Genomic DNA, 12,696 nt, shown 5'->3' with positions numbered 1-12,696 from the left:
GCTCTTTAATTATTAATGTTATTATTATTATTATTAATTATAAATTTTTACTAATCTATTTTTTACTTAACACTTTTTATTTTCTTAAAAACTGCATTGTTGGTTAAGTACGCATTTCGCTGTAATGTCTACACCTGTTGTATTTGGCGCATGTGGCAAATAAGATTTGATTTGATTATTTTGTGGCCAATAGAAATGAATGGTAAATAATGTATTGTGTCATTTTGGAGTCACTTTTATTGTAAATAAGAATATAATATGTTTCTAAACACTTCTACATTAATGTGGATGCTACCATGGTTACGGATAATCCTGAATGAATTGTGAATAATGATGAGTGAGAAAGTTACAGACGCACAAATACCATACCCCCAAGACATGCTAACCTCTCACCATTACAATAACAGGGGAGGTTAGCATTTTATATCATACCCCCAAGACATGCTAACCTCTCACCATTACAATAACAGGGGAGGTTAGCATTTTATATCATACCACCAAGACATGCTAACCTCTCACCATTACAATAACAGGGGAGGTTAGCATTTTATATCATACCCCCAACACATGCTAACCTCTCACCATTACAATAACAGGGGAGGTTAGGATTATATTTCATACCCCCAACACATGCTAACCTCTCACCATTACAATAACAGGGGAGGTTAGCATTTTATATCATACCCCCAACACATCCTAACCTCTCACCATTACAATAACAGGGGAGGTTAGGATTATATTTCATACCCCCAACACATGCTAACCTCTCACCATTACAATAACAGGGGAGGTTAGCATTTTTGGGAGATGATATTTTTCCCATAGAGAATAGGGTACACATCCATAGGAAGGCCAGAATCAGAATCTCCTGGTGACTGGATGGTGGATTCTCTTAGGCCCTGTCTTCTCTCCAGGCTTAATGTTCACGTAGTCACTCCTTTCAGACACTTCCTTCTTCAGTTTCCTCTGAGGAAAAATAAATATAACATATCAGCACATCAGAAGATGTGGGACAATGATGGGATGTAGGATGTGTACGATAGGTCAGTCATTGGTCAGGATTGTGTTAGAATGATACAACATGTTGTTTTTAGACAGTCACTATGTCATGCTTTTATTTCTACAGGGTGGGTCACCATGGAGACCAGGGTCTCATTTACAAGGGAGCCCTGTGAACGTGAATTTTATTTATACAGGGTGGGTCACCATGGAGACCAGGGTGTAATACAACATCATGTAAAATAAGGACACAACAAGAATCAAAAATCAAAAAGGAACACAACATACATTGGCTTGCGAAAGTATTCACCCCCCCTTGGCATTTCTCCTATTTTGTTACCTTATAACCTGGAATTAAAAATTTTTTTTTTTTTTGGGGGGGGGCGTACATTTTTTTTTGTATCATTTGATTTACACAACATGCCTACCAGTTTAAATGTTTCCCCTTAAACCACTCGAGTGTTGCTTTAGCAGTATGCTTAGGGTCATTGTCCTGCTGGAAGGTGAACCTCCATCACAGTCTCAAATCTCTGGAAGACTGAAACATGTTTCCCAAAAGAATTTCCCTGTATTTAGCGCCATCCATCATTCCTTCAATTCTGACCAGTTTTCCAGTCCCTGCCGATGAATAACATCCCCACAGCATGATGCTGCCACCACCATGATTCACTGTGGGGATGGTGTTCTCGGGGTGATGAGAGGTGTTGGGTTTACGCCAGACATAGCATTTTCCTTGATGGCCAAAAATATCAATTTTAGTCTAATCTGACCAGAGTACCTTCTTCCATATGTTTGGGGAGTCTACCACATGCCTTTTGGTGAACACCAAACGTGTTTGCTTATTTTTTTCTTTAAGCAATGGCGTTTTTCTGGCCACTCTTCCATAAAGCCCAGCTCTGTGGAGTGTATGGCTTAAAGTGGTCCTATGGACAGATACTCCAATCTCTGCTCTGGAGCTTTGCAGCTCCTTCAGGGTAATCTTTGGTCTCTTTGTTGCCTCTCTGATTAATGCCCTCCTTGCCTGGTCCGTGAGTTTTGGTGGGCGGCCCTCTCTTGGCAGATTTGTTGTGGTGCCATATTCTTTCAATTTTTTAATAATGGATTTAATGGTGCTCTGTGGGATGTTCAAATTTTCGAATATTTTTTTATAACCCAACCCTGATCTGTACTTCTCCACAACTTTGTCCCTGACCTGTTTGGAGAGATACTTGGTCTTCATGGTGCCTGGTTGCTTGGTGGTGCCCCTTGCTTAGTGGTGTTGCAGACTCTGGGGCCTTTCAGAACAGGTGTATATATACTGAGATCATGTGACACTTAGATTGCACACAGGTGGACTTTATTTAACTAATTATGTGACTTCTGAAGGTAATTGGTTGCACCAGATCTTATTTAGGGGCTTCATAGCAAAGGTGGTGAATACATATGCACGCACCACTTTTCCGTTATTAATTTTTTTGAATTTCACTTCACCAATTTGGACTATTTTGTGTATGTCCATTAAATGAAATCCAAATAAAAATCCATTTAAATTACAGGTTGTAATGCAACAAAATAGGAAAAACGCCAAGGGGGATGAATACTTTTGCAAGGCACTGTATCACCTCCCTTAAACTCCATATTAAAAATATTTATATAATACAAAGCATGTAGAGGTCTGTAATTTTGGAGAGGTTGGAGTCTGTTTGATTGAGTGTGTGGACAGGTGTCTTTTATACAGGTAACGAGTTCAAACAGGTGCAGTTAATGCAGGTAATGAGTGGAGAACAGGAGGGCTTCTTAAAAAAAAACTAACAGGTCTGTGAGAGCCGGAATTCTTACTGGTTGGTAGGTGATCAAATACTTATGTCATGCAATAAAATGCAAATTAATTACTTAAAAATCATACAATGTGATTTTCTGGATTTTTGTTTAAGATTCCGTCTCTCACAGTTGAAGTGTACCTATGATAAAAATTACAGACCTCTACATGCTTTGTAAGTAGGAAAACCTGCAAAATTGGCAGTGTATCAAATACTTGTTCTCCCCACTGTATATTAAAATAAAACTAAACTAAAAGCATTTTTTTTTTATAGATCCCAGGACTCCCTGAACTCCCTGGAAAACAAAATGGCTGCTGAGTTTCCTGGCTAGAGTACTAAACAGAGTGACCAGACTCCCAGGACACCTCTTCTCGATAGCTAAACAACCGTACCTTCTGCAACAACAAAAAATATGGAGCTCTGCTGCTGTTTCCCCCTGCCTTCCTTAATAACATGAAATGAAATGAGTACTGACCCAGATGACGATGGTGATGATGGTGATGATGATGCTGTAGAGAGCCCCACATCCCACCAATAATGGACACAGTGGGAGGTGTTTAGGAACCTCTGTACAATTCTGGTTGGCCAGCAGATCTTGATCTTGATTGGCCAGTGGATCTCGGTGTGTCAGACACTGCTTCTCTGTGAACCAATCAGAACGTACTCGAAACCAGTAATAAGAAGCCATAATTCATCCACTTCACAGCCCAGCCACAACCAGGCTTCACCAGGGACGTTGTGTACCATGACCATGTCACTTTCATTTTCAAACTGTTTGTGCTATCATGCCAACTCCCTGTCACTCATTGCCAATGACAGCGATCGAGATAGCAAGAGCACAAACAGATCTTTGTGCAGTGCAACTGCTTTGTAGACGGTCCCTTACCTTCAATCAATAGAGTGTGAACAGAGTCCTCTTGATAAGGCGGAGACCACATCCTTTCTGCTCTGCAGGTGTACACGCCTGTGCTGTTGACCGTGAACACATAGCGGTTGGTCAAGTTCTGGTTCAGATTTTGGTCAACTAGAAAGAACTGGGCCCAGGTGTCTGGTTGGTTGGTTCTGGTGTGGCTCTGGTTCCTCTGGAGCAGTGTGGTGTGAACGAGGCACTGGTTCACAGACAGGTGGAACCTCAGCTCCTCCCCTGACATGTTAGGGCAGGAGATGGACACTCTGCTCTGCAGAGACACACGCTGGATGGACAGAGGTCTGTCTGTATGGGGAAACAGGATGGTGGGTCAGGGTGGGTTAAGTAATGCTGCAAGGCAAACGCAGCGTTTCATTGGAAATTAATATACTTCTGGTGTACAAGGCGTTAGCCTAGCTAGCACTTCAACAACCACTAGCATTAAGCCTAGTTGCCCATAAGCACTCTGTTATGTTGCGGATGTTATGCATAGTCTCCCGAGTGGTGCAGTGGTCTAAGGCACTGCATCGCAGTGCTAGCTGTGCCACTAGAGATCCTGGTTTGAATCCAGGCTCTGTCGTAGCCGGCTGCGACCCGGGAGACCCATGGGGCGGCGCACAATTTGTCCGGGGTAGGGGAGAGAATGGCCGGCAGGGATGTAGCTCAGTTGGTAGAGCATGGCCTTTGCAACGCCAGGGTTGTGGGTTCATTTCCCACGGGGGGCCAGTATGAAAAAAAATAAAATAATGTATGCACTCACTAACTGTAAATCGCTCTGGATAAGAGCGACTTCAATGGGGACGTCCACAACGGAGTGGAATCGCAAACAGCTGAAGAATCCGCTGCGAGACGGACCTCCAAATCACTAAGTCCGCCCCTGATTGTGCATGCACTACAGAAACTCAGCCTGCCAAACACCAGTCTCTTGAGGTCTGCAATTTAAATTAAAGGGCAACTATACCCTATTTTTTCCTTTTCTTCCATAGACCTCAAAAGTGGTCTCCTGTTGTGGTATTAGAAGATACAATTGGTTGTTTTTCTATTCAAGTGTGATTTTGAGAGTGTTATTATGGCGAATAAATGTATTGGCTGGTTAGAATTCCTAGTGGCTGGTAGATTTTTTAAATCAAAAATTTAATTTTTAGGCTCTGTTCATAAACCATGTCACGGGTAATTTACACCTTGTTCAGTGATGTTGCTTCATTAACTAGCTAGCTACTGGCGCAGCGGTCTAAGGCACTGCATCTCAGTGCTTGAGGCGTCACTACAGACCCCCTGGTTCGATTCCAGGCTGTATCACAACCGGCCGTGATTGGGAGTCCCATAGGGCGGCGCATAATTGGCCCTGCGTCGTCCGGGTTTGGCCGGTGTAGGCCGTCATTGTAAATAAGAATTTGTTCCTAACTGACTTCCCTAGTTAAATAAAAAAAACCTGGTTACTTTACCAGTATATCTAAACCCAAGTGGAAAATGCTTATATATAAATACACTTAAATCATATTTAATTAATTGATTTTAATATATTTAAGTATGACCGTGAAAAATATACTTAAGCATATTTAAAATGATCTAAATTAGATTTTTTTTTATACATTTAATGTCAATTTCATTTGTATTTTAATACAATTTAAGTATATTGAAATAGTTTTTTGTACTTAAGTATATTAAATAATGCGCAAAACAAATATACTTTCAATACACATCAAGTACATTTAATGTATATTAAAAGTATGCTAAAATGGTATTAGAATTCATGAATTTATTTACAAATAGTGTATTTATATATATTTATAATGTGTTTCAAGTTTACTTTTACAAATACACTTCTACTCATTAACCACATTAGCTATTGTACTACAAATTGCCATGTGTATGTTATCTTCATTGACCAAGGCATCTTCTCAGCCAATGTTAACACGCTATTTAGAAAGCAGTCGTGGTTGGAGCAACAATTTACAAGTAACATTTTTGATAACTGTGCACCAATCGCATTTCACACTTGAGTTGTTCACATTACGGTGATAAATGTACATTTCAATAAAATGTGTAACTAAAACATTATTCAGTTGGAAAATGAACAAAATATTTGAACAAGATAAACATGAGGAACTATATTATAAATCAAAACTTCAGCTGCAGAAAAGGATGCTGGTTATATGCTATTTTTTCTGCACATGCGTTTTTGAAAGTATGCTTCTAATAAATGTTATGGACATTTTAAGTTAAATATACTTTTTGGAAAGTATACTTAAGTATATTTTCTTGAGATATGAAAAAAAGTATACTGTCAGGAAGCATGTTCCTCAGCTGTGGAATAGACAATCATTGTCACCATTCTCTGCATGAATTCAGAAAGTACTTCAAAACTCATTATTGGCACTGAAACTATACTTATAGTGTACTTGATAACTCACGAGTAGAATTTAATAAAAAAAAAATCTATCCTTCTACTAAAAAACAACTCCAAGTGTATTTTGAATGAATGTACTAAATTGTAATGAAAGCGTATTGACATTGAGGTTTTAATGAGTATGTTTAAGTGTGAACACACATATATATATACATATATATATATATATATATATATATATATATATATATATATACATACTGAAAGACTGAAAAAACATACAAAAATATGTGTGTTGAAGTGTAATGATGGCATACTTAAGATACAGTGCATTCAGAAAATACTCAGACCCCTTCACTTTTTCTATATTTTGTTACGTTACAGCCTTATTCTAAAATGAATTAAATTGTTTTTCCCCTCATCAATCTACACATAATACCCCATAATGACAAAGCAAAACACAGGTTTTTAGAAATGTTACCAAATGTATAAATAAAAAACCATGGACACATCTCATTTACATAAGTATTCAGACCCTTTACTCAGTACTTTGTTGAAGCACCTTTGGCAGCGATTACAGCCTCGAGTCTTCTTAGGTATGACTCTACAAGCTTGGCACACCTGTATTTAAGGAGTTTCTCCCATTCTTCTCTGCAGGTCCTCTCAAGCTCTGTCAGGTTGGATGGATAGCGTCGCTGCACAGCTATTTTCAGATCTTTCCAGAGATGTTCGATCAGGTTCATGTCCGGGCTCTGGCTGGGCCACTCAAGGACATTTAGAGACTTGTCATGAAGCCACTCCTGTGTTGTCTTGGCTGTGTGTTTAGGGTCATTGTCCTGTTGGAAGGTGAACCTTCGCCCCAGTCTGAGGTCCTGATCGCTCTGGAGCAGGTTTCAATCAAGGATCTCTCTGTACTTTGCTCCGTTCATCTTTCCCTTGATCCTGACTAGTCTCCCAGTCCCTGCTAATGAAAAACATCCCCACAGCATGATGCTGCCACCACCATGCTTCACCGTAGGGATGGTGCCAGGTTTCCTCCAGACATGACGCTTGGCATTCATGCCAAAGAGTTCAATCTTGGTTTCATCAGACCAGAGAATCTATTTCTCATGGTCTGAGAGTCTTTAGGTGCCTTTTGGCAAAATCCAAGCAGGCTGTCATGTGCCTTTTACTGAGGAATGGCTTCCATCTGGCCACTCTACCATAAAGGCCTGATTGGTGGAGTGCTGCAGAGATGGTTGTCCTTCTGGAAGGTTCTCCCATCTCCACAGAGGAACTCTGAAGCTCTGTCTTGGTGACCATCTGGTTCTTGGTTACCTCTCTGACCAAGGCCCTTCTCCCGTGATTGCTCAGTTTGGCCGGGCGGCCAGCTCTAGAAGAGTCTTGATGGTTCCAACCTTCTTCCATTTAAGAATGATGGAGGCCACTGTGTTCTTGGGGACCTTCAATGCTTCCATTTTTTGGTACCCTTCCCCAGATCTGTGCCTCGACACAATCCTGTCTTGGAGCTCAATGGACAATTCCTTCAACCTCATGGCTTGGTTTTTGCTCTGACATGCACCGTCAACTGTGGGACCTTATATAGACAGGTGTGTGCCTTTCCAAATCATGTCCAATCAATTTCATTTACCACAGGTGGACTCCAATCAAGTTGTAGAAACATCTCAAGGATGATCAATGGAAACAGGATGCACCTGCGCTCAATTTCAAGTCTCATATTAAACGGTCTGAATACTTATGTAAATAAGGTATTTCTGTGTTTTATTTTTAATACATTTGCTAACATTTCTAAAAAACAGTTTTTGCTTTGTCATTATGGAGTATTGTGTGTAGATTGATGAGGACAAAAAATAATTTAATCCATTTTAGAATAAGGCTGTAACGTAACAAAATGTGGAAAAGGTCAAGGGGTCTGAATACTTTCCAAATGCACTGTATAATAGAAAAGTACATGCTTTATTTGAAGTATATTATTTGAATTTTTTGTATATTTAAGTATACTTTATTGGTATTTGATGGTCAGCTAATTCAGTTCTGTGTAGGCCAAGTTGATAGCAGCTAGCTAGCATTTCTCTGTCAAGTCAGTGATGGCAAGAACTGTGTCTGGAATGTTTCATAAAACACTCACTGTACGACACCGTGCTACAAAAGTAGCTTGCAACTTAGTTTCAAGTTGTATCATATCATGTAAATACATGTTACCATGGAAACAATATCAACTACTGCGAGTTGAATGCCGAGGATCTTCAGTCAGCTCAGCTCTACTACAAGACAATGTTCTATAACTGGCTAGTTTTGTCTCATCTCTCCTTATGTCCGCTGTTAGATCTTTCCCTGGGGAAAAATCCCAGAACTAATATCCCTACAGGTGTACGCTACATGTGGACATAATCCCAGAACTAAATATCCTTACAATTGTAGGCTACATGTGGATATAATCCCAGAACTACTAATATCCTTACAGGTTACAGGATACATGTAACATAATCCCAGAACTAAATATCATTACAGGTTACAGGCTACATGTGGACATAATCCCAGAACTAAATATCATTACAGGTTACAGGCTACATGTGGACATAATCCCAGAACTAAATATCCTTACAGGTGTAGGCTATATGTGGACATAATCCCAGAACTACTAATATCCCTACAGGTGTAGGCTACATGTGGACATAATCCCAGAACTAAATATCATTACAGGTTACAGGCTACATGTGGACATAATCCCAGAACTAAATATCATTACAGGTTACAGGCTACATGTGGACATAATCCCAGAACTAAATATCCTTACAGGTGTAGGCTACATGTGGACATATTCCCAGAACTACTAATATCCCTACAGGTGTAGGCTACATGTGGACATAATCCCTGAACTAAATATCATTACAGGTGTAGGCTACATGTGGACATAATCCCAGAACTAAATATCCTTACAGGTTACAGGCTACATGTGGACATAATCCCAGAACTAAATATCCTTACAGGTGTAGGCTACATGTGGACATAATCCCAGAACTAAATAGCATTACAGGTGTAGGCTACATGTGGACATAATCCCAGAACTAAATATCCTTACAGGTGTAGGCTACATGTGGACATAATCCCAGAACTAAATATCCTTACAGGTGTAGGCTATATGTGGACATAATCCCAGAACTACTAATATCCCTACAGGTGTAGGCTACATGTGGACATAATCCCAGAACTAAATATCATTACAGGTTACAGGCTACATGTGGACATAATCCCAGAACTAAATATCATTACAGGTTACAGGCTACATGTGGACATAATCCCAGAACTAAATATCCTTACAGGTGTAGGCTACATGTGGACATATTCCCAGAACTACTAATATCCCTACAGGTGTAGGCTACATGTGGACATAATCCCTGAACTAAATATCATTACAGGTGTAGGCTACATGTGGACATAATCCCAGAAATACTCATATCCTTACAGGTGTAGGCTACATGTGGACATAATCCCAGAACTAAATATCCTTACAGGTGTAGGCTACATGTGGACATAATCCCAGAACTAAATAGCATTACAGGTGTAGGCTACATGTGGACATAATCCCAGAACTAAATATCCTTACAGGTGTAGGCTACATGTGGACATAATCCCAGAACTAAATATCCTTACAGGTGTAGGCTACATGTGGACATAATCCCAGAACTAAATAGCATTACAGGTGTAGGCTACATGTGGACATAATCCCAGAACTAAATATCCATTACAGGATACATGTGGACATAATCCCAGAACTAAATATCCTTACAGGTGTAGGCTACATGTGGACATAATCCCAGAACTACTAATATCCTTACAGGTGTAGGCTACATGTGGACATAATCCCAGAACTAAATATCATTACAGGTTACAGGCTATATGTGGACATAATCCCAGAGCTAAATATCCTTACAGGTGTAGGCTACATGTGGACATAATCCCAGAACTAAATATCCTTACAGGTGTAGGCTACATGTGGACATAATCCCCAAACTAAATATCCCTACAGGTGTAGGCTACATGTGGACATAATCCCAGAACTAAATATCCTTACAGGTTACAGGCTACATGTGGACATAATCCCAGAACGAATATCCTTACAGGTTACAGGCTACATGTGGACATAATCCCAGAACGAATATCCTTACAGGTTACAGGCTACATGTTGACATAATCCCAGAACTAAATATCCTTACAGGTTACAGGCTACATATGGACATAATCCCAGAACTAAATATCCTTACAGGTTACAGGCTACATGTGGACATAATCCCAGAACTAAATATCCTTACAGGTTATAGGCTACATGTGGACATAATCCCAGAACTAAATATCATTACAGGTTACAGGCTGCATGTGGACATAATCCCAGAACGACTATCCTTACAGGTTACAGGCTACATGTGGACATAATCCCAGAACTAAATATCATTACAGGTGTAGGCTACATGTGGACATAATCCCAGAACTAAATGTCATTACAGGTGTAGAATACATGTGGACATAATCCCAGAACTAATATCCTTACAGGTGTAGGCTACATGTGGACATAATCCCAGAACTACTAATATCCCTACAGGTGTAGGCTACATGTGGACATAATCCCAGAACTAAATATCATTACAGGTTACAGGCTACATGTGGACATAATCCCAGAACTAAATATCATTACAGGTTACAGGCTACATGTGGACATAATCCCAGAACTAAATATCCTTACAGGTGTAGGCTACATGTGGACATATTCCCAGAACTACTAATATCCCTACAGGTGTAGGCTACATGTGGACATAATCCCTGAACTAAATATCATTACAGGTGTAGGCTACATGTGGACATAATCCCAGAACTACTCATATCCTTACAGGTGTAGGCTACATGTGGACATAATCCCAGAACTAAATATCCTTACAGGTGTAGGCTACATGTGGACATAATCCCAGAACTAAATGTCCTTACAGGTTACAGGCTACATGTGGACATAATCCCAGAACTAAATATCCTTACAGGTGTAGGCTACATGTGGACATAATCCCAGAACTAAATATCCTTACAGGTGTAGGCTACATGTGGACATAATCCCAGAACTAAATAGCATTACAGGTGTAGGCTACATGTGGACATAATCCCAGAACTAAATATCCTTACAGGTGTAGGCTACATGTGGACATAATCCCAGAACTAAATATCCTTACAGGTGTAGGCTACATGTGGACATAATCCCAGAACTAAATAGCATTACAGGTGTAGGCTACATGTGGACATAATCCCAGAAATAAATATCCATTACAGGATACATGTGGACATAATCCCAGAACTAAATATCCTTACAGGTGTAGGCTACATGTGGACATAATCCCAGAACTACTAATATCCTTACAGGTGTAGGCTACATGTGGACATAATCCCAGAACTAAATATCCTTACAGGTGTAGGCTACATGTGGACATAATCCCCAAACTAAATATCCCTACAGGTGTAGGCTACATGTGGACATAATCCCAGAACTAAATATCCTTACAGGTTACAGGCTACATGTGGACATAATCCCAGAACGAATATCCTTACAGGTTACAGGCTACATGTGGACATAATCCCAGAATGAATATCCTTACAGGTTACAGGCTACATGTGGACATAATCCCAGAACTAAATATCCTTACAGGTTACAGGCTACATGTGGACATAATCCCAGAACTAAATATCCTTACAGGTTACAGGCTACATGTGGACATAATCCCAGAACTAAATATCCTTACAGGTTATAGGCTACATGTGGACATAATCCCAGAACTAAATATCATTACAGGTGTAGGCTACATGTGGACATAATCCCAGAACTAAATATCATTACAGGTGTAGGCTACATGTGGACATAATCCCAGAACTAATATCCTTACAGGTGTAGGCTACATGTGGACATAATCCCAGAACTACTAATATCCCTACAGGTGTAGGCTACATGTGGACATAATCCCAGAACTAAATATCATTACAGGTTACAGGCTACATGTGGACATAATCCCAGAACTAAATATCATTACAGGTGTAGGCTACATGTGGACATATTCCCAGAACTACTAATATCCCTACAGGTGTAGGCTACATGTGGACATAATCCCTGAACTAAATATCATTACAGGTGTAGGCTACATGTGGACATAATCCCAGAACTACTCATATCCTTACAGGTGTAGGCTACATGTGGACATAATCCCAGAACTAAATATCCTTACAGGTGTAGGCTACATGTGGACATAATCCCAGAAATAAATATCCTTACAGGTTACAGGCTACATGTGGACATAATCCCAGAACTAAATATCCTTACAGGTGTAGGCTACATGTGGACATAATCCCAGAACTAAATATCCTTACAGGTGTAGGCTACATGTGGACATAATCCCAGAACTAAATAGCATTACAGGTGTAGGCTATATGTGGACATAATCCCAGAACTAAATATCCTTACAGGTGTAGGCTACATGTGGACATAATCCCAGAACTAAATATCCTTACAGGTGTAGGCTACATGTGGACATAATCCCAGAACTAAATAGCATTACAGGTGTAGGCTACATGTGGACATAATCCCAGAACTAAATATCCATTACAGGATA

General features: G+C 39.9%; 1 protein-coding gene across 1 annotated transcript in view; it reads right to left on the bottom strand.

The window, feature by feature from the left end:
* Positions 1–226: 226 nt before the first annotated feature.
* The window catches only part of LOC311128780 (T-cell-specific surface glycoprotein CD28-like), a gene marked incomplete at its 5' end in the record, with an annotated part of 42,614 nt that continues 30,144 nt past the window's right edge, over positions 227–12,696 (bottom strand). Inside the window, 3 exons of the mRNA XM_084161022.1 lie at positions 227–966; positions 3,274–3,440; positions 3,685–4,011. Coding sequence (XP_084017148.1) covers positions 859–966; positions 3,274–3,440; positions 3,685–4,011 — 602 coding nt within the window. The 3' untranslated portion in view covers positions 227–858. The remainder of the gene's footprint in view (positions 967–3,273; positions 3,441–3,684; positions 4,012–12,696) is intronic.

The sequence above is a fragment of the Coregonus lavaretus genome (assembly GCF_964263955.1).
Source record: "Coregonus lavaretus genome assembly, chromosome: 5".
In the NCBI taxonomy this organism is placed as follows: domain Eukaryota; kingdom Metazoa; phylum Chordata; class Actinopteri; order Salmoniformes; family Salmonidae; genus Coregonus; species Coregonus lavaretus.
Note: the sequence above shows the minus strand (reverse complement) of the source record. Positions and strands in the feature narration are given on the sequence as shown.